The sequence below is a fragment of the Pelecanus crispus genome, chromosome 6, assembly GCF_030463565.1.
Source record: "Pelecanus crispus isolate bPelCri1 chromosome 6, bPelCri1.pri, whole genome shotgun sequence".
In the NCBI taxonomy this organism is placed as follows: domain Eukaryota; kingdom Metazoa; phylum Chordata; class Aves; order Pelecaniformes; family Pelecanidae; genus Pelecanus; species Pelecanus crispus.
The window spans coordinates 3,424,283-3,447,324 of NC_134648.1; the positions used below are offsets into that span (position 1 = coordinate 3,424,283).

The following is a 23,042-nucleotide window of genomic DNA, read 5'->3' on the forward strand; positions in this document are numbered from 1 at the left end:
CGCCGGCGGGCTCTGCTGGGCCTCGGCGAAGGGCGCCGCGCCTCTCCGGGCCCGTCGCCGCCTTCCGCGGGGGGGGGGGGGGGGGGGGGGGCGGCCGGAGCCCCTCGGGCCGCTGCCGTAGCAGGCCGTGCCCCGGCAGGGAGGCTCCGGGCCAGCCCGGGCCCTGCGGGGGTAGCGGCGGTCCCCTGCCTTGTGCCTGCGTCCGAACCGGGCGAAAAGGTGCCGTGCGTAAGGCGTTCGCCGCGGGGGGCCCCGCCGAAAGCGGGGGGGAAGGAAGGCGGCGGGGGGTGCCCTGCACCTCGGTCCCGGGCCGCCGGCAGCCCCGCACTGCGGGGGCGGCGGGAGGAGCAGCTGCGCCCGGCTGCGCTGCTGGAGTAGCGCATCCTCCGCACCGCACCGCACCTGCGCTGCAAACCTTGCTTCTGCAGTGCCGGTGCACTGTAGCGAACAGTGCTTCCCTTGTTGTTACAGCTCTAAGGGGAAAATGCCGTCAGTGTTATTAAGAAACGGCGTTCATAAGAGACACGAGTAATAGCTCTGTAAATGTAGTGTTGTGTTAACTTCACCGAGCGCTTGTGGATTGATGAACGAGGCTTCAGTGTTTGTGCTTCTTCGCTGTACGTCATGTGCTTGTGCAGTTTTTATCCAAGAGCTTTTAAGTCATAGGTGGCACAGAGCATTTGGAAACAAGCGTAGCTTATTCAGCAGAAGAACCGATAGCTTGGCGAGCCATCACGCAAGGATGAAAGCAAAAATGTGCAGATACAATAAGAAAATAATTATATTAAAATGCTCTTCTTTCGGTGCGCGTGTGTAAAGCGCAAAATTGCTCTAGGAAATGGATTTAAAATAATAAACCGCTTCCCTGAGTTTTTACACCATTCTGCTATTGTCTGCTTTTCTGCTGTAGTCTCGTGGAAGAGAGGAGAAAGGGGACTGCCGTTACCTGCCTTGGTAGTAAGAGGAGTGTTCTGCCTCAGCGTTTTCTTCCATCGTCTGTATTTCTGCAAGAGGAGGGGGAGAGGTCCTACTTAAGTAGCTTCGTAGTGAGAACTCAAATGAGTGCTCTTTGAAGCCATTTTTAATATCAGAATAATTTTTTTAATAGGAGTGGGGAAAGTTCAGCAAACATGGGTAGTTCTGTGGGAGTCAGTGGACTGTTTCTCTGCCTGGGTAATCATCCAAATAGGTATTTGTAACAGTGCAGTTTGATATTTTACCAGGTAGATTGGTCACCCTCAAGCTGTGGGACTTCGGTGACCACTTCAGTATGAGCTGCAGCTGAAATCTGTCCTGTGTGCTCCTGAGAGCCCCTTGTGCTGGGCCCTGTGATATCTGACTCAGGGCAGTTAAGTAGGCTGGAAACTACTGAGATGAATAATACATGGTTAGTTTTTTTTAGCTGGATTTGGCTGCAGCTAGCGCTGGGACAACAGAATGGATGAGTGTGAAGGCAAAGCTGCCAATGGGACTTTTCTTTTTGGTAACATCCTGTTATGATAAGAGCTAAAACCTTAATTGTACTTTGAGCATCGGGAGAAACTTGTTTCATAAAATTAAGCGGGCCTCTTGTATATTGTGGAATTTGTAAAAGGTTTGACTATCCTGCCTGTTGTTCTTCAGTGAGGAAGAGATTAATAGAAATGAGTGCATAGCGGATGGCAAAGAATGGCTGTCAACACAGTAGAATGGAATAGAATCGTTTAGGCTGGAAAAGACGTTTGAGATAATCAAGTCTGACCCAATATGCAAGATGAAGACTGTGATGGGATACTGGCAGTGATGAAGCAATGTGAAACTTTGAGGATGAGTGGTTTGAACTTACAGGGGAAAGACAAATTATCTGTCGCTGTGAAAGCTTCAGAGAGTGTAGCCACAGATAATTTGGACTCCTTGCTTCTCTTATGCTTGATGCCTGATAATGCTATGTCCAGGACATAGGCCGCCAAAGGAAGGACAATGGTGATAGAAAACTTAATTGGATTTTGTTTAGATGTACTGCAAGGGGAAGGGATCGAGCTGAGCAGTCCAGCATTCAGATTGCAGCTTCACCAGCTTCAGTGCTTTAACTTGCTGTCGCTACCCCAGAAGAAAAGCAAAAAACATTATTTGTTGACTTCATGCTGGGTAAGGAGAGTCTGTTGAGTTTGGTTTCCCAGCTTGATTTGGAAAACCCATCAATATTTAGTGTCCCTGAGGTAAATAAAAATACATCAGAATGTAACAGTTAAGGTATTCATGTAGGAATGGTGGCATGTGAAGTGAGCAAAAGTGATTGCATCGGTCAGAGCTGGAAATGAGCTAAAATATTCATAAATTAAATACAAACGCACCACCACGTTACATCTAGTGAGTCATTTTGGCCTCTTTGTACCTGGGTAACCTGTTTAGGTATCTGGAAATGAGTTTTTCACTGAGAACAGGTTTGATGTTATGGTGCTATGAGCTCCTCTGTGAGAGGAGGTTTTTACTTATAAGTTCGGTAATTCCCATCCCCAAGCCCATGTCTCATTTGTTGATTTTAATGTTAGAAAAGATTCTTAGCAGAATCCAGTTTGGCCTTGTAGATACTATAGGCCATAGATTGCAGTCTGTGGTTCCTGGTTTTAGCTTTGAAATGATAAATGGCTTTAAAAGCAGCCTCTGTCATCATTCTGCATACTTCTTAAGATAAGCTATGTGCTGATGCTTATTGTGAACTGTTTTCCAAATTCAGGAGTGATCTGTGTATGCATATTTCGTAAATCTCTAATCCAGATTAGAAAGCACAGGTTATTTTCCTCTGGATGTTGCTCCTTGAGAGTGAAAATTACTGAACAGGTACAGCTTCTCTTTTCACTTCATGCTGCTATTGGGAATATTATCCAGAGGCCGAGCAAGATATGTTAGTCTGCTCTTAAGATTATATCTCCAAGACACAATTTGGAATTTACCGCATGGGCTGTTTTGTAGATTTTGCCCATTTTTTTTCTCAGCCAAGTTTGTCACTATTTTTCAGTAAAAGTCTTAACCGTTGAGCTGCTTTGTACCTACTCGGTCTTTAGGATTTTGCTTTTTAAAACCTTCTTATGGCCTGCACTTGTGTTTGTTAGGAAGGTACAGCTTTCCACGGTCAGAAACTGCAATTATGTGTATGTCTGGTACTTTGGTGCCATTTAGAAATTTGTGGTACCTGATTGTGAGCAAAAGAAGTAAGGACTGCTTGCTGTTCCTGGGGTTTCAGATGCGGGCACTTTATGTGCTGAGCAGTGACCTCAAGGGTTGCAACACTCATTGTATTTTTCAGATATGCAGCAGTCACACAGCAGTTAATGCAGTTTGGTGTTCTTTAATGTGTTTAGTCTTATGTATGATTTTATAGAAATAAGCATTGATATAATCCCTCTTATATTGCAGTAGCAGGCAGTGTTTAAGGTCAGGTTAAATATTAGCGAACTATATGTGGCTTGTATCTTCTACTTATACGTGGAAGAAGCAACTATGCTGAATAATACTTCATGGCATTTACTCTTTAAAGACTTTGGATTATTTTTGATAGTATTGACATTTTACTGCCTAGCAGTTTTTAGAAAAGGCATATTATGCAATTCTACACATAGTTTCATTATTTCTCAACAACTAATAATGTGGTGGAGATCAGAAGTGCTGACAGAATTGAACAAATTAGTTTCAAGCGTTTTACAGTGAATATATGTAGAGAGAAGTACAAGTTAATTACAGTTATCTGAGAGTCACTAGTACTTACTGTGGTATTATTTCATTTATTTTTTCATAGTCATCGTGAAACTATGTGGAAATGGGGCGGTGGAGATGATTCTCCCTCCAAAACAGTAGTAAGTATTGAATTACTATTAAATAATATTTTCTTAAGAATTTCTGACTTGGAGAATCTTTAATTGATGATATACTAGTAGTATGTATTTGCTCTTTCGTTAATAAGTTGCTTAACTAGTTTTGCCTACAACCATGACGTGGTTGTAGGACTCTGAAAGTCGGGTTGGGTTCTTGCTTCCTGTCTGCTTGGTATTTAATCTCTCATGTGTAACACAGCTGCTCTATTCCTCTTCACTATGCTTATCTTGCTTTAAGTAAACATCTGTAGGAATTACATTAAGCTTTATCCCAAGTGTGTATTTTTGTGTGTGTTATGTTCAATATTGATATTTTGTTGCCGCTAGGTTCAGTAACACTACTGCTGGTTGTTACGATGCAAATCCAGTAAATGAGGAAATTCAGTTTTAGGTACCTAGGTGCTTTGATGGTTTTGCTGTATTTCAAACAAATATTCCTAAACCAGTTTCTAAGATTTATAACTTCATGTATCTATCAAACTTGCTAAAACCGGTCTGGTATAGGTACATATAGTATATGTAAGTTTTAGTATTGCACTCTGATAAGATTTGCTGACTGTGTTTAAAAAAAAAAAAACCAAACCAACCCAGACAAACACCAACGGGTGACTTTTTTGCAGAAGCAGTATTGTCTGCGCCATTTTGTTTGCTCAAAGTATACTTAATGTCTGCAGGCTGCCGGCTCACAAGATGCAAGAAGCATGTCGGTGACAGATTTGACTGAACAGCTGACAAGTACAGAACAGCTGGTAACACAACTAAAGGACCTTGTCAGAGAGAAGGATGCTGAGCTTCGAAATAAAGATCTTCAGTTAAAGGTAGCGTGTGTGTATCTTTGTCAAAAAGACCATTTAAAAAAACCCCTTCAGTCCTGTGTATCATGAGCTGTTTTCGTAGATACAGGCTTATAGTCAGTTATAGCAACTCTAGGAACACAGGAAGCGTTGGTCACAATTAGCTATTATGGTTCCTGGACGTTACTGCTTTTTGCCACTGTGTCTTCTGTTCCAAAATTGTAACTGGGTTTGGGTATTACACAGGCAACGTGTTCCTTGCGTGAGCAGATGCACTTAATAATTGCAAGGAAGAGACTGACTTTCTGAGAGCTAGAGGTGCATGGTCATGTTGGGCTAAATGTGGGAAAAAGCACCATCCAGATCGTTACTGGACATTTAGGGAGATGCCAGCTTACCTCAGACTGAATTTCTGTGGATAACTTTTTATTTCTTCTCCCACTATACCTGTCTTTTTGTTGTATAATGATCTTACTATTAATGCTGCTATATATTATCCTCTGCTTTTGACTGGCAGTAGGAAAGACGGAACGAGAAAGAATTTATATCTCGTATCCTGAAGAGTTTTGAGGGTTTGTTATTCTTTACTCTGTTGTTTTTGAAGCAGTCATGAGGTTGGTCTCTTCCTGCAAGAGACTATTTTTATACCGTTTAAAAAATCTCTTCTGTGGACACTAATGGCCAAGTATTAAAATACTGAATTTTCTATAACTCATTGTAAATTAAGTCGTCCTTTTAAACAAAATGAAATATGCTTTTATAGTATTATGAAGGTGTCTGTCTTTTTGCATCCAAAAAAACCCCCAACCTCTTCTTGTTAGAAAATCAAGTCCTGAATTTGTATTGCTATCAAAAAAGAAGAGAATTTCTAACATTATAATGCCCTGGATTCTCTACAATGATAATAACCGTGTGCAGAAAGTTTAGATGATGAAGGCAAGGTTGTTTCATATATGCAGACCTGTTGCATGTGACATAATGTCTCTTCAGGGGAGAGATTTGGTAGTCACTTTAGATACCTCTCTCTCTGAAGACTTGAAGGATGCATTTGTTCATGTAGCTAATTTAGTCCTTCATGACTTTGATGTTTGTAGGAGGAGAAGGAATCTGCTGATGCCAAACTTTCCAAGTTGAAGCTGCAAAACAAAGCCAAGGTTGCATCATTAACCGCGCGGTTGGAAGAACTTAAGAAACAGTTATCAGTATCAGGAGGCTTAGAGGCGAAAGTAGAACAAAAAAAGGTAAGTGTCCTTACATTTTAAAGCAGACAGAATTTCTCTAAGGCTGTAGACCGTTTTGTGTGCTGGACTCAAGTGTGAAACCAAAGTTCAAATTTTGAGCTGAGTCAGATTAGGATCAGGGTAGACTGTGTGGGTGCCGTCAGTCCATCTGTGTACTTCTATTTCATTCTTCTTTTATCTTTCTATAGAAAATTGTACATCCCTTTCAGATTGTTTTAGTAAAAAAATTCTTACTGGTATTCACCTTATTAGCAGCTCAAAGTTTTAACATATGTGAATCAGGAACGTAAGTTTTTGAGAAGAAATGAAAACAAAATCTAACTTGTTACTTTAATGTCCAAGATAAAAATGGAAATATAAAAATTTCCTTGGTAGCAAAACATAAGTTACGTGTAGGAACATCTCATTTAAGTGACCAGTGTTTTACTGTTAACAAAGATTCTCAGATCTGTTTGTAGTAGCGCGGTTGTATGAATAGACTTGTATTTCTTCAAAATAGCATATTTTGACTTCATACAGCCTCTAAAATAACTTTAGTGAGGCTTTAATATTTCTAGGGCATTTGTTTTTTAAAGGTGTGCTGAAAGGGAACAGAAACAGATCAGTTTGTTGAAGTCCCTAGGTGTCCTTGAAGACATGCAGTAGCTAATTATTTATGCTTCTGATCTGTTTTGCTAATAAAACATACTCTTAGCAATTGCACTTGATTTCTTTTGTAATGGCAAATAATTTCCGTAAGCCAGTAGTTATACCTACTGAAATTCTGATAAGAAACATTGTGCTTAGGAACAGTTTAATTTACACTTTCTTCCCCCAATAGTCCTTTTTTCCCCCTCAGAGTTATACGGACTACACTTGCCAGATTATATGGGTTACAATTGCCAGAGGAAATGAATGCCCTTAATGTACGTTCCAGTCCACTTTGCAGCAATAATTATCATTAATAATTTAAATAGAAAGATTTTTACAGGCTTGATACAAATTCCGTGCCTGATTTGTCTAACTTCTACATGGAATATGTAATATATAAGAGAACTGAAACACAAACAATGAGTAAAGTCCACTTTTTCTCAGCAATATTATCTGAATAGGTAGAGGTACAGAAGTCAGGTGTTAACCTATTTATGGAATGCAAAGCTCCCTGTTTTTGCAGGCATCAAAAGATGGTGACCAGGAAAATGCTGCAGCAAATCGTGGAAAAATATTAGTACTGAGAAGGAGAATTGAAGAACTAGAATCCCAAATCACACAAAAAAATGAAGAGTTACAAAAAAAGGTAGTGTTTTATATGATGCTGTGTGTGGCTTTTCACATTTGTGGTATAGGATTATGTTTAACTATATTTATTTAAATATATTTATATATTTAATTATATGTTACATTACTAAACAGATATTCTGAGAATTTTCTGTGGAGTAGACAGAGAAGGTTATATGCTACGACCTGCCCAAGCAAACACAGCGAGAATTCTGTCATTGTGTCTTCAGTGGGCAGTAAATCCTCAAGGATGCTTTTGTAGTTGTTTGAAAATGAATGGAATGGGATACACAAATAAGAACTTTATGGGTTAATGTTATATTTAAATCTTGTATTTTGAACAAAAATGCTCATTTGCTTCAATTTTTCTTGTTGCAAAAATAAGTCATAACAGGAAGAAATGTAGGCAAGGGATGATCTCATGTTATGGTTTGTAGCTGTTCTGTGCAGTGATGAGTTTTGTGGACATGACTGCTGACTGCGGAAAGCGGCAGGAATGTGAATGCTGCAGAAGTTCAGAGAGAAAGGCTCAGTAATTAAAGATTACACTTAAAATTGAACCAGGTTATAAATTCGATTGTAATGTTTTCAGTACCCTAAAACAGGCAATAAGGAAATAATGCAAACTGTTCTTCTGTGCTGTAGATGGTGGAACTATAAATTAGATTGCAAGCGATGCTGTCTTTTCGTTTTCAGAGCGTTGAACTGGAGGCCCAGCGCTGTCGTGGGGCTGAAATGGATGCCATGCTGGCAGAGAAAGAAAAGAAGTTAGCTGAAAGAGATGCTTATATCATCGATTTACAGACAGCGTGTGGATCAAGCGGTGTTGCCAGTGAAATACTCTTGCCCAGTGAAGAACTGAAGGTATATTAGCAGCTCAAATGTAAACTCTCCATAGAGGTTTCAAGGAATCAGCAAATTCTGATGTATTTTACGGTGGATCCTTCTCTGAAGCACAAATCCTCTGCAGTTATTCATGTGAATAAAAATTCTTTACTGATTATTTTCATTTATATTAGTAGATCTATATTTATTTACTTCTTTTGTCCGCACCATTTATACGTATTAGTATTGACTTCAGAATCTGCTGACAAATTTCATTCAAATTAAAACCAAACCTGAATTTTGAGTTTAATGTTGCTTTAACTGAGGGAGCGGCTAGGGGGTGGCTTCATGATGATTACTTTAGCTTTTTTCTGGGTCCATTCTTTTAATTGTCTTTTGATTTGCCTTCTAAAGAATCAGCTGGCTGTTAAAGAGTCATCACTACAAAGCATGCAGATTCTAGTTCAGAACCTTACCAAGAAGGTTGGAGACAGTGAAGAAAAATGTAGCTTGTTCCAGGAACAGATTGAGAGTCTTAAGAATATTCAGAACAAAGAAAGAGAGCATTTCCAAGGAAAAGAAGCTACATATATGGAAAATGTAAGTAAACACACTGTAAAAATATTTACAGTCTTTAGTGGAAGAAGTGGTATCTTGTCTGTAGCGTTTCTACCTCAATAGTTAAGAAATACCATTTTTAATTTGGGATGATTCTTCAGTAAAGATCTATATGGTGATCAGATGAAATGAGAATAACGAAGCAGTAGATGGTTTGTGCGGGTGATAATTGAAGTTGAAAGTTTTATGCAAGAAAGGAGTTTAACGATGCGGCTGGTGTTTGGGCACGGAGGAACTAGTGTGTAACAGTGAAATGAGTTGTGCAGAATTCTACTTGAAGAACCTCCAAATATCTCTTCCTTGTAGCACTACATCTGAAGGTGCAAAAATGCACACATACAGCAGCTGGTAGTGTTTTTGGATTATTGTAATCATTCTTGGCGCAAATGGCTATTTGGCAGATCACTTTCACTTGTGCTGTGAGCTATCTGGCACACTTTTCAGTATGATAGCATGGAAAAAAAATTGCGTTTTCCTTCTGACCAAAAAATAGTGGAAGAAGTTTGGTGTACTTAATGGGAAACTTTTCTAGAAGTTAGCAGCTGATTAACAGGCCAAGAGAAACAACGATAACTTTGTTAAATAGTACTTAAAAAAAAAAAAAAAGTGGTACTAGGGAGTGTATTACCCATTCCTTGATGTTGTCAGGCTCTTCCAACTCCCTTGGAAGCTAAATCTCAGATTTTAATGTGATGTGCCTGATCTTTCAGCATTTGACCTCTACCATGTATGAGACTATTCATCTCAGTATTTCCCACGTTGTTTGATGTCTGAGGTTGCTTTATCTGTAACAAAAATGCTACTTTTGATCCTGAACATGACCACATCTGTTCAGTAGCACACAGGGAATTAGTTTTGATACAGGAAAGAAAGAAAAAGACAAACAGCTGAGACTGTAAAAGAAATTTTGATGAGCACAATGTCATCACTCAGATATAAATCTGGGTAGGACTTTATGTGAATTTATTCAAAGTATCACTAGTGAGATTCCAAAAGTTATATCGAGTTCTTACAAAAATTGTAAGATAGCTAACAAACACACGTTGGGGGGTAGAATACAGGTTTTTGAGGAGGAGGCAGCTAGGTTTCAAAGCTGCCATTTGGGCTTAATTGATAGGAACTTGTTAGAAATGAACATCATCAGTGCAATCTTTTAGAAATTAGAAGTCTCGGAACAACGGCATCCAAAAAAGAAAGGTGGAGGTCTGTGATATTAATCAAAAATGAACGGCACCGTGCTTCTCATTTAAAGTTTGTTATTGTGGAATTGAGACAAATTTTCTGTAAGTTGGAGGTTTACCTGCATGCACCACTGACATCGATAATCACTGACTAATTAGTATATTTACTGTTAAGTGGATGCAAAATTCAGACTTAAGATAGAATACATTATCTTGCTGTACCTTTAGTTAGACAATTCAGCATACTTCTACTATAGCTTTGTGGTTTCATATTTACTTTCTGTGTGTTTTCATATTTACTTGCTATGTGTTTTTAGATACGCGTGTTTCAAAATATTATCCAGGAAAAAGAAACAGAACTGGAAGCACAGAGAGAAAAGCATGAGCAGGAGCTCTTTAAATTAGCTGCGAAATCTGATGCAAGTGCTGACCTAGAACAGGTATGTTGCTTTGGAAACTCAATAGCTTGCTTTGATTTAGTTAGACACGGGGATTTGGAATCATGTAGTTACTAACCTCTGTGGCAAAGTTCAGATGTCTGGTTGGGAAAATAAAGGTAAGTCGTCGTCTTTCTCCTGTGAAGGTTTTAACTCCTTTATTGATTGCTTTTTTTTTTTTTTTTCTTCCCCTGCTAGCTGCTAAAGGCCTTGAAACAGAAGCTCCATGAAAAGGAAGAAGTCATGCTGGGAAGGACACAGGTGATAGATGTCTTGCAGAAAGAGCTGGATGCCAAGGACCAGCAATTGAAAGTAAGAAATAGCATACGTGCACAACTAAACTCATCAGGTCAAATACAAGTTGAAAAAGCTGTTTGGTTGTGCACAAAAGATAATTTTGCATAACATATTTAGGCAGTTCTGTGGGAGGCTTTGACACGTGCTAATAATGCAACCATGGTTGTGCAAACAAATATTAATTCCAGTTAGGAAATTAACTTCAAGGAGAAGGAGATATATTTTTATATATATATATTTATATCTTTATATTACAAGGAGAGTCCATGTAATATAAAACTGTCAACTCTCACCCATAGTTTGTCTTGATCTGTTTTGGGAACTTGCCATGTAGGGAAGACTTTGCTGTCAAAAGATTTCAGCTTCTCTGGTTAGAGACTGCAGTGAGCCCCAAAGCTGAGGCTTTTTTTTTTTTCCCCTCAGAATGTTTTGGTAGTAGTATGCCTTTCCTTTTGCTGTATTTCTACTGATTGCAAAAGGTTCTTTGTGTTTAAGCACCTAGCATGAGCTCTGCTTATAGCCTTTGAGTGCTGCTGCTTCAGTTCAACGGTGTAGAAAAAGGACGTTGCAGTCTTTCAGATAGCAGAGTCCAAAAAGCCTGAAACAGCCACATTATAGCCTGTCCGGGGTGTCAGGTCCAGCATTTTAGCTATACTATTTCCAACAAATTTTCTGTTTACCAAGAGGGCTGCCAGAATCAAAATCTTACTAGAAATAGTTTCTGCTATGTACCCAGGTGGGTGTCCTGCTCAAGTAGCTAAGATCCATGGTATTTTAAGCCCGTTTCATTTGTGCTTCCCATTTGTTATGCCTCCTGCCTTATGCAGGGCTTTGTTTGGGTTTTTTTTTTTTTTTTTGGGTTAGATGCATCTTGCTACACTGATGCTCTGCAAGAACTGATGGCACCTAGTGCTAGTGCATTGAGGGGACAGAAATGCACACCTTGAGGGAAGATTTAACTATGACGACACAAACCTAAAGCATTTGAAACTGTAATGGAATCTCAGCTTTAGTATTAAAATAGCAGGAAGCCTTGCTTTATTTGCATAAGCAGTTTTAACCAGGTTTTGGAAATGTTCCCTCTGCTGTTTTGCACAGCTTCTTTACTTGGACAGTTTATATTTCTAGGTTTATGTATCATGAAAGTAGTTTGTTTTGAGCAGCAGGTCTAATGTGAGTGGACTGCTCTGTTACAGTGATCTGTAATCTTTTCTACCTCCGTATTAACTAATGTAAAGGCAGTAAAAGTAGAATAAACACCAACAGAAAGCTAGTTAGCAACAAAATATTGTAAAGAAGAACTAGATCAATTTGCCAACTTTAATTTTAATGGATGCAGGTGACAACACCTGGGTGGCATTGTAGTGAGCATCCTTAATCTTTGGGATCACTGTTAAAGATCTGCTTCTGTGTTTTTGGTGGTTTGTTTGGGGTTTTTTTTTATATATTCCATAGAACCAAACATTCTTTTTTTTACTCCATTTTCACATATGGGAGAGGTTGCATGTAGTTTGCACTCAAATAATGATGCCATTTTGCTAAAGTCCCCACTTCTGTCTTGGAAAGTCAGAGCTGAGTAGCTTTTTAGTAGAGCCAGGTTACCAACAGTAGCACTGATTTCTGGTTATAATGTATGTAGGAAAACAGATACAATATTTGACAGTGGTACTGAAAATACTTTGCATTAAAAAATAAAGGAGTTGTTTGGCTTGTTTGGTTTTTTTATTTTTGCAGGAGATTAATGAAAACCTGAAACGTCTTCTGTCTGAAAAAGAAAACCTCCAGTCTAAACTGGATGCTGAGAAACATGTAATGAGAGCCCAGTTAAGAGACATGATGGAGAAACATGAGCTTGAAATGACAAAAGTTAAGGAGAAATATAATGCTGAACTGCATGAAATTCAAGAGAAACATGAAACTGAGCTGCAAGAGAAAGATCAGGCCCTGTTTCAGCTGAAGAAACAAGTGGCAGAATTAAGTAGTAGCGGACGGACTAACTCAGAAGAAGTTAGAGATCTGGAGGCTGTAACCAAAGAGAAGATGGAAGATTTAGAAGGTATCCTACTTAAACAGTTGGTGCATATGAGGGGTTCCTTTGCCCCATGCTGTTACGTATTGTGTGCCAACTTCATACCTCTCGCAAGTAGAACTACGTTAAATTTGGTGGAAGAGTTACTGCCACACTAACCAAAAAGTATCAATGCTCAAATACTATAATAATGAGGGTTATAGGAATACCGGGATAATCACAGGAACTGTAGATTTCTTAGTACATCTCTTACTGTTGGGTTTTTCTTTAAATGCAGTTGTCTTGTATAACTGTGTAACTTCCAATTGCTAAAGGAATTAAAACACAGGTCTTGTATTAATAATCTTTCTAGAGTTTTAAATAATTTTTTGTGTCTTGTTTCTTAGTACTAGTGAAATTGAAAACAGAAGAGGCCAGCAAATCTGAAGCAAAGTTTCTGAAAATGAAGGCTTGGTCTAAATCAAGAATTAAGCAACTGGAGGATGAACTAAAAAATGTATGTGTGACGTTATGTTTAATATTACGTGCGTGTTTTTAAAAGTACTTTGCTGGGAGCTTTGACTGAAAAAAATAAAATATGTGGTAAATAGAATATTAAAATAATTTATTCAAAGTGTCTTTATGTATGAATAAATGTATAAAAATTGAATGGACATAAAATGTTGATACAGGATAAACTGTAACAAAAAATAGTACAAACTGGTGTTACCAGCATCCAGGAGTAAATCTGCTAGAGATTAGTTTATTGCACTCTCAAATATTAGAGAAACAGCTATTCTAACTGTTACTAAAAATCAGAAAAAAAAGTTGCACTGGCTTTGCTTTGTTTCCGGTGTTTTGGTGCATTTGAAAAACTCATAACTATTTTTTTCTTTTAGTTTTCATCAAAGAATAATGATGTATCTACCTTAAACAATCGTGTCTCAGAATTAGAAATTGAAAATGAAGAACTACAGTCAAAACTGCAATCGTTATATGAAATCAGGACTCAAAATGGTAAAAAAAACCCAAAATCTGTTTTTCTCTTGCAGATGATTCAAAGTAAAGAGACAAAGATAAATGAACTTTCTCATTTTCATTTTCAAAGTGTATCTTTGTTTTTAAACAGATTCTGAAATAACTTCATGTGACTTTGAACAATAGGATACAGTACTTAAGTCAGGGTTACAGCTCAGCTTTTCCTTCCCTAAATCTACTTGTGCATAGTACTTGTTGCGTTTCGGCTTAGGCAGAATATGTGTAAACTTTTCTGGGAAGTGGGAGAGGTGTCTTCTTAGGAGGAAAAATGAGACCAAACATACTTGGTAAATTTATCAGAGTATATACAATAAACTTTTGAGAACAGTGAGTTTCAAGTAAATTAAGAATTATATCAAATATTTTTCTTTTGTAAGGATTTGAGTGAGAATTTTTGCTTAAAACCTCAGATAGTTTAAAGTAGAGTTCTGTGAGAGATTTTTCTGTTTCACCTTGTGTTATTTTCTCTGACATCCTTTCTGTAAATGAAAAACAGTAGAGTTTTCAGTTCATCAGTCTAAATGGTTAGCAGGTTAGATTTAAAGCACTCATCAAGATTTAATAATCAAGAAGTCAGTTTCATGGATAGGCGGATAACACAGCCCAACAGAGGTTTTCTAACTGAAATGAATTATCATCTGAATTTTAATTTTGCATCTTTATTTTAAATTTTTATTGATCTTCCTATTAGTTTTGTGTCCTAATGAGCCAAATTTATTATGTTTTTATAGAAGAATTGCTGACTAAGCTGGAAATCTATGAAGAGCAGCAAAGGAAATTGCAAGCTGATCTTGACCAAGTTACAAAAAGGGCAGCTTCACAGGTTAGCTGTAGAATTTATTTGTATGAATTTCTGATTAACTCAAACAGTGGTAATTAGACTTGGAAAAGTGTGTTAGCTGGATTTTGGAGCTGAAAGTTAATTTAGTGATACATGGAACTGTCAGTGTCGGCAGCTGTTCAGTTGGGTAACAAGCTGACAGGTTTTGAGTTACTTAAAAAGATCGATTTCTACTTACTTTTCCACATATCTTAAATTACACTTTTTTCCAAGCAGTTTGCTATTTATTTAGTTGCATTTAGCATGAGTCATCAAAGTGTGGCTGTTACTTTATATACAATACAAATAACTTTCAGAAGGAAATAACAGCTGTAACCTTGACAAATGTACAGGTCTGGATAACAAAGAAAACTCTGCTAAAGGGCTTTAGATGGATTTATGCAGTAATCGTGGTAACTTTGTACAGACCTAGCAGCAGAGCCAGTTTGAAACAGTTAATTGTAGTTTGCTAAAAAAGAATTATTTTTCCCAAAGTTTGTGGAGAAGGTGAGTTTGTTTGGTAAAAAGCTTAAAACAGTTTTTATTTTGATGGGAAGGCAGAAATATTTTTATTCTGTTCGCGGGGAAAAAAGTTAATAGAGATTTGTTATCCCACATAAAGACAGTTGAATATTGTTTTACTTTGCAATATTGCTAAGATGAAAATGTGCAACAAAAATATTTTGGTTAAAAAAGCCATTTTTCATTTAAAAATATTTCAGATTAAAATCGCAACTGGCAGTAGCATTTTTGATACTTTACAAAGTGGTGAGGCTTGCTTTTTACATAATCTATGATAGCAATTATCACTTTCACAGATCTTTATTTATGCAAAGTGGTGAATTATGATGGGTTGTTTGCTCTGTGAACGGTTTGCCAGCTATAAGCATTGTTTACATTTGCAGTGGGATTTGGTAAATATATTTTCATGCGCAATTTCTCTTGTTAGGCCAGTGAATCAGGTAGTGTGGATGAATTGCCGAGTCAGCTCTTGGAATGGCAAGAAAATGTACCAGAGTCAGAGGAGTCCCATGATCAAGTCAGAGAAGAGAAATCTGCTATGGCCTTGAGGATGGCTCAGATTGAGGAGGAGAGAGAAGGTGAATTGTTTTATTTGCGATAAAATTATCATATTTATACATTTTATATATATATGTTTGGTAGCACACCACCATGACTCATTTATGTAGTCATAAGATTTGTATAGCTAGTGAAATTGCTTAAATTTGCAATTTTTGCTTTTTCCTATTTCTGTGAATCTGTTTTTCATACATTCACCTTTTTTGTATAATTTTTATGAGTAGATGTGCTCGTTCTGTTTGCCATTTGAGTTGCTGCTCTGTAAAACTGCTTGAATTTGCTTCAAAAGCTTATTATCTGCATATGAATGATCAGTGATAAACAGTTCACCATTGAAATCTTAAAGCTGCCTGCCCAGAACAAGCAGTGAAGGCATGGGGAACTACAGTGCTGGTTAGAATTTGATGAATGAAGGTGATGCTTTAGTCAAATGTACCCGAGACAGAGTTTCTCTTTAAATATAATTTATAGGAAACCTTTCCTAGAATATTTGGTAATCTGTTAGTAAGTGTCACTTGTATAGGTCAGCTGAATAACATTACCTGGCAATGGTTTGGAGCTAGTGAAAAATATGAAATTACCTACAGAAAAGAATATTTCAAGTAATCTCAGGTTTTATAGTTTTCTAAATTATTAATAAAACAGATGATGAGAAAGTGAAGCAGCTTATATTAAAACTTATAAAAGTCTGGTTAAATTTCAGATAGTTTTTACTGCTTTTTTCCATGCCGTCTAGTATTATATTATAATTCTTGTTCTGTTAGTTAACTGTGTGGGGATTAATGGCAAATTTTAATGTGTACAACCTACCATCATAATTAATACAGTTAGTTAATTTGAGCCTTCTGTTTTTAATCTGCGGTTGAATTATTTTTCATTTACATGATCAATTTGGAACTTCAGCATATAAGCATAGAAATGTTTTAAGGATCACGTCTCTTCTTTTTGAGCAATTTACGCATGTAATGCTTCGAAATTGAAAGAGAATAATAATCCCTTCATTAAAACTACCTGTTTTCTCATCTGTGGTAACTACAGATCCACAAGCAATAACAGTTGTAAAATTTCATCTGCATCAGTCCGTGTTTAATTTTGCAGTTTTTTTTTTCCCCTTGGGATAAGCATGATCTTTCTGTTTCTTTTTTCCTGCCGTTACACCTGATGAGCACTCAGCGTCCCTTCCCCCTCCACTCCTACCCTACACTGCGATTTGGTCAGCCAGTGAGAACATGGTTTCCCATCAGTTTTGTGCATGCAGGTTCCTGCAGCAATGGCAACTTGTAATGTACTGTTGCTGATTTCTTCTGTTGTTGCTTCTTTTGAGGAAATCGCCAACAGTACCTTATAAGACTTGCTGTTGATGGTATGTGGTTTTTAGCAATACATGTAACAAATGCTGGTTTTAACGTGAATTTTTTTTTTTTCTGGCTTGCGATATCTGTTTCTTCATTTATATTAACTGAATCGTCTTCATTTTTCTTTGTAGTAACAGCTGACTCCATATTTATGTTGTAACCTTATCTAGAGAAAAATTTCTTGGCTTGCTGCAAGTGGTTGTGGCTAAGTAAGAATCAAATTTATTTAAATATTCTTAGTAGTACTTGAAATTCTGTAGTATTTTTTTAAAAAAACAATTATATTCCATGCCATAAATTTCAGAACTTTGCATGTATTAATACTAGCTACCAATATTTTAAGAACATATAAACCCACTACTCATTCCATCATAGTCTATGACAATTTGGGGTGAATGTGTGGGGAGCTGCAGAAGCATAGAGGGTGACGGTATTGATTCCATTTATAGACTGGGGCTTGTTTCCTTTGCAAACCACTAAAGGCTGTGTTATTTAGTGTGAATAGCGACACAAGGAAATACAGATGCATCATTAGTTAGCTTAAATGTAGTGTGTATCTGAAGAAGGGTGTTCTAGGAAGTTTTTCAGTTTTTACGTTAGACATAATTGCAAATGAAAAGCTCCCTAAGCTGCTGTAAAACATTAGAAGATGTGTTTACTTACTAATTGTTGTTAAAGCAATGCTGAATTTAACTGAAAGTGTTTTAACATTTGCTTAAACGTTCTAAATCATTCTAAAGCTCCAATTTCTGTACTTTCATATTTCATGTGACAATGGTAATTTCATTCTTTTTTTCATTATCGAGTACTTAGGAGCCTAAATCTTTTGGGTTCCTAAAGGACAGTGTGTTACTCATTTTGATTATACTTAAAACCAGATTACCTCAATTTCAACTTCCAAGAAGTTGAATTCCCCCCACCCCCACCCCAAGCAGGGGTTAAGTTCTTACCTGGAATAATGCTTGCTCCTTGAATTGCTTGACTGACTTCAGTGACAGTTCTTGTAAACAGAAGTTCAAGGCATGTGACCAAAATTTGGCATTTATATTTACGGCTTTGAAGAAGTATGTATAATGATTAAAAAAAAAAAAATTGTAGAATCTACACTGGAAAATAAACAAAGGTGTGTAAAATGACTGCTGATAAAGTGACAGTGCCGGAAGCCAAAGTGTAATTAAAACCAGAAGTAAAAGCCAATTTAGCAGTCCTACTTTAAGAGAGTCATTAATATTTTTTTCTTTAACTTTTTTCCTCTAATCTTTTCTGACATGTTAACTATGTAATTTTGAAATATTACAGGAAGAACTTTAGTAAGTGTTACAGAGTTGTGTGTTAATGAAGTTTGTGGTATAAGTAATCCTTGGACAACTGGGATGAAAGTGGAGTATTTCCAGTAGGGCTGAATCTCCAAGTAGTTTCTGGTGTTTGCCTCACAGATGCATTGACACAAGTACTCTGAATTTTGCATGCTGTGAGGACAGCTGTGGAGTGATGTGGTTAAATGGAAAGCTAAATTGTAATTATCTAATTAATTTTCAGTTAAAGTATGGAGCCACCTTTACTTTCATTTCTTTTCCCTGGCTGTTCTGTTTTGTCTGCTTTGCATGAAACATCTATTTCCTAATCTGTTACCCCAAACATGTTTTGTCATATCACAAAACAGATGGGAATGTACTTTAAATGAAAAATCATTTCTAACAATGAACAGGATGCATACCTAAGCTTTCGTATTCTGAAGTTATTCAGTGTGTTTATTTACAAGTGATTCTGTATTTGTTTTAAAAAGAATGGTATTATTAATTTCTGATAAGATGGCTTGATGCCAGTTTGCAGTGTAACACATGCTTGTGACTTCCTCAAATTATCCGGCTTTGTAGGTCATACTAAAATGAAAATTGAAAGGGGCACATGTCATTTCTGTAAAAATGAATGTGATTGTTCAGATTACAAAAACCACATCTGTTTCAGCTGATACATTTATCATACAAATTAGGTATATTTTAACCTGATAAACTGAAATGAGGTGTAATTTGGCATTTTAATTGGTTGGCTTTTTTTTTAGTATCAGCATATAACCTCACCCTTTCCAGTTTCCTGTATAAAGTTTTCATTTAGAGCTGATGAAAGTAAAGTTAGACTTCAGTTTGCCGCTTCTTAGCGAGATATGCAGACTGTACTATGTGGAACATAAGAATAATGTTGGAGGGAAATCACAAGGTGAACGCAATGGATTGCTTCTTTAATCTTGTTCCTGTCAGTCATTCGTAGGGACTTCAGCCTGTCCCTGGTCTCTTTTCATGTAGTAGTGTCTGATATAAATGTAATTGCTTTCCTGTGGCACAAAACTGATTGAGGATGACTGGTTCTTTCCTGGCTGCTCTGATCCAGCCATAGTCTCAGGGCAACAGGAGCTGGAGGAGGAACTGGCCACAGTTCAAGGAATGGGCAGGCTGCAGCAGGCAAGAAGAAAAAGCAATCAGACCAGCAGGAAGCTTCAGGTGGGTTAAGAGATGAGTGTATTTTTACCTGTATGTTAATAAAAATATGGAAAGTACTACTATTTATATGGTGCTTTACACTTAAAAACATTAAGGGCTTAAGAACTTAGATTAGTTATGTAGCTGAAAACTTTGGTAACTTTAATGATTGTGTATGTAGCCAGAAGATGAGAAATTCCGATGGCGTTACACCTCTCTCTTCCTTGAGCAATGAGTCTACTTAATTTTACACTGAAAAATGTAAAATTTTTATACTGGCTCCTCACTATAAGAAGGACATTGAGTTGCTGGAGCGTGTCCAGAGAAGGGCAACGAAGCTGGTGAAGGGTCTGGAGCACAGGGCTGATGGGGAGCGGCTGAGGGAGCTGGGGGTGTTCAGCCTGGAGAAGAGGAGGCTGAGGGGAGACCTGATCGCTCTCTACAGCTGCCTGACAGGAGGGGGTAGTGAGGTGGGTGTTGGTCTCTTCTCCCAAGTAGTTAGAGATAGGACGAGAGGAAATGGGCTCAAGCTGCGCCAGGGGAGGTTTAGATTGGATATTAGGAAAAATTTCTTCACGGAAAGAGTAGTCAAGCATTGGAAGAGGCTGCCCAGAGAGGTGGTGGAGTCCCCATCCCTGGAAGCGTTCAAAAAACGGGCAGACGTGGCGCTTTGGGACATGGTTTAGTGGGCATGGGGGTGTTGGGTTGATGGTTGGAGTGAGGATCTTAGAGGTCTTTTCTGACCTTAGTGATACCTAGTTTTACTTTCATGAAAAAATAATCCATCCACCAAGCCAGGAAACATGAAATTGCTACTCTCCCCTTAACTGGTTTAGTGGTGGACTTGGTAGTGTTAGGTTAATGGTTGGACTGGATGATCTTAAAGGTCTTTTCCAACCTAAACAATTCTATGAAATAACGAGCTTCCCTCTGGAGTAATTCACATCCTTGAAGCTATGTGCATGCTTAATATGTTAAGGCCATTTTTGGTTTAAGTACAATCTTTACAAATCTCTTTGGTGGAGCTTTACTGAATAGCAAGTAGTGTCAGTTCATTCAGGTGTACTTTTAGGTAGTAGATGCTGTAACTTGCACAAAAAAAATGATAATTTTTCGTAAGAAGAATTAGGATGTCATTGTCATGTTAACATAGCATTGGAAGAATAATTTTATGTTTAGTTAGCTCCGATACTTTACCCTGAGATTCAGAGAACCCTACCAGCTGTAGAAATCAGGGGACCGATTAAGGTGTCCAAACATAGTTATCTATTGGCCTTTCAGATGCCTGAGGGTGTCATCAAAGGCCTGGCAGATACCATAGAAAACCTGTGGGAGACTTGGATTTTCTGGAAGTAATAGCTGGAAGCTGGGTGGGTTACCTCAGTGTCCACAGCGGTCCCGTATACTTACATTTAGGCACCTGAATCACTTGCTGAGTTTTAGGACTTTTAATTGAAACTACACTTAATAACAGAACACGTATTTTACCCTTGCTTCCTTTCTTCTTTAATTTAAACTTCATTCTCATGTTTTATGCATAGGGAGAGTACAACTTCGATAGAAAACAATGCTTTCAAGAATTGAACGTCACCTTGGATAGCACTGATTCAGCCGAAGGAGAAAATATGGGAGGTTGGTGGCCAGAGTACACTTCACCTAATGCAGGTGTGATAGCGACTAGACAGTTTATTAAAGCATGCACAGCATCTGTATTTTGTGTCTATTTTTGTTTTCAAATTCAATTAACAACCCATTTGTGGTGTATTCTAATCTTTGTTGAATTTTTTTGGCTTGCGTTTTCTCCCTTTTCATTTTAAAGCATGTGCGTGCTAGATGAACTGCCTAGTTTTGGTTCAGAAGTAGAATATAAATATGACTGAACGCTGGAATCGGTTGAGCCTTGGTGCCCATGAAATATCCTATGTGGCAAGATCATGTGTTTTTTAAGTTACGAGTCTTGTTCCTGTGACTGTGTTTCCAATCTATATAACAGTTACGTTGCAAATCAGAATTGCGTTCCATTGCTGTATGCTTTTAATTTAAAAATCAAATTCTTATTTTTTAATGCAAATGCGTTTATATCGGTGGTAAAGGCTGCAAATATATTTTATTGTTAAAATGGAATAGACTCACTTGCAAATTTTGATGCAGACCAGTTTACTTTGCTTATTAATAATTGCCTAAGATCTGATCCTGCAAGTACATGATTAACTTGTGATTAAAGTAATGTGAGACACGCTGTCGACTGAGCCACAATATTGTTTGGAATATTTCTGCCAGGTTCTCTAAGTTCTTGAGCGAGGCAACTTTATTTTGTTTTTTCAACAGTTAAGGGTACTTTTGCCATCTAATTTTTGGAAATGCAGGGCCTCAGGCATTTCCACTGGAAATGACTGAGATCCAATTGTGCCCAACACTGGTGAGAATCATGAATAAAAAGCTGAAACCGTTTCTAGACTTCAGAAATTTTAGCAGACCTTTCTTGAAATAATTTTTCTTCTTTGTCTTAAGTAGGTTTACGGAGTGTGGTTGAAGAGTTGGAACTGGAAAGAAATCAACTGCAGGAGCAAATTCTTTTTCTAGAAGAGCGTTGTCAGGATTTGGAAGATAGATTGCAGCTTCAAGGTAGAATGGAGGCTCTTCAGGTGAGCTTTTGTAGTTGTGTAAAACCTGATGATATAGGAGAATCATTTTATTCTCTGTTTATATTCTTGCAATCATAGCCTATAGTAAGACAAAACCATCAATTTGCAGCTAGCAAAAAAGTCTAAAGCCTCCTTTATACTTCGTAATTACGCTGGCAGAGAGTGTACACATACTGTATTGTGCTCTGAAGTTGAAGCCTGTCATCTCTGTTCAGCAAAAGTAAAAGTCCTCACATGGAGAAACTTGTTTGAAAGTAAGCTTTGTTATTTGTTTTAGAAATGTAGTAAAAGGCAACATGATTTTCATTATTCTTTGTAGGGGGCCTTTGTCAGAAGGTCCGGAATTAGATTTTGTTACTACTGGCATAAGTCTTCCTCTTCTCATATCCCTCAAGTTTCTTGTATGTAAATGTGTGTGTGTGTTATTATTATCATTATCTATATATACACACATCTAGAAAAGAAACTGTGTGAATGTATAATTAGTATTTAATAATATACTTTAGTATTTTTATATATACAATCTAAACCACAGATACTAATTTGATATATATTTATATTGTAAAGTTATTCAATGACAGCACCAGAAGGAACAGTAAATATTTATCAGAAAAGTTATTTTTAATGTTTCCTGATTGACAAGTTACTATGATAATTTGTAAACCTTATTTTCACTAAATGACACAACTGAACTCTTACTCAAACTCCTTCAGGCTTAGTACATTATTCATAGTTCTTTATCTGTTGCACGTATATGAAAATGTAGTAATGATTTTGAGATGAAAGACAAGCTTATATTAATTATTACTTGAGAATCTTGTAACAAAGCCTTTCAATACAGGTAACGTTTGGTGTAGATGAAGAAGGGCAGCTATTGAGGGCGGTGCAGGTGTGTTCTGCCTCCTCCAAAATTCTAGCTTATTTTCATTAGAGGTGACAAGTTTGCCATGTCTGTCCTATTTGCTGTTGATTCTGGATATGTGTTCTGCTTTTCGTTTTTGGTTGCTGTTGTCATGGCTTTATTTTTGAATTGGTGCAGTGGATCTGGCTAGGGTAGGAGATTTGTACTGCGTTTTAAAACAAACAAAAAAAAAGCTGTGTGAATGAAGCTTGCTTAC

The 23,042-nt window shown here is 37.5% G+C and overlaps 1 protein-coding gene across 4 annotated transcripts in view; it reads left to right on the top strand.

The window, feature by feature from the left end:
• Positions 1-448: 448 nt before the first annotated feature.
• The window catches only part of LOC104031827 (uncharacterized), a 46,780-nt gene continuing 24,186 nt past the window's right edge, over positions 449-23,042 (top strand). Inside the window, exons 1-18 of one of the 4 annotated variants that reach the window (XM_075713331.1) lie at positions 449-528; positions 3,776-3,833; positions 4,526-4,669; positions 5,740-5,886; positions 7,040-7,162; positions 7,840-8,007; positions 8,383-8,568; positions 10,085-10,207; positions 10,403-10,516; positions 12,236-12,557; positions 12,917-13,026; positions 13,409-13,526; positions 14,279-14,370; positions 15,317-15,467; positions 19,191-19,300; positions 20,821-20,944; positions 21,794-21,924; positions 22,766-22,813. In XM_075713331.1, the coding sequence (XP_075569446.1) occupies positions 485-528; positions 3,776-3,833; positions 4,526-4,669; positions 5,740-5,886; positions 7,040-7,162; positions 7,840-8,007; positions 8,383-8,568; positions 10,085-10,207; positions 10,403-10,516; positions 12,236-12,557; positions 12,917-13,026; positions 13,409-13,526; positions 14,279-14,370; positions 15,317-15,467; positions 19,191-19,300; positions 20,821-20,944; positions 21,794-21,924; positions 22,766-22,813 (2,313 nt within the window). In that variant the 5' untranslated portion in view covers positions 449-484. The other 3 variants (XM_075713332.1, XM_075713333.1, XM_075713334.1) reach the window with 3 other exon arrangements.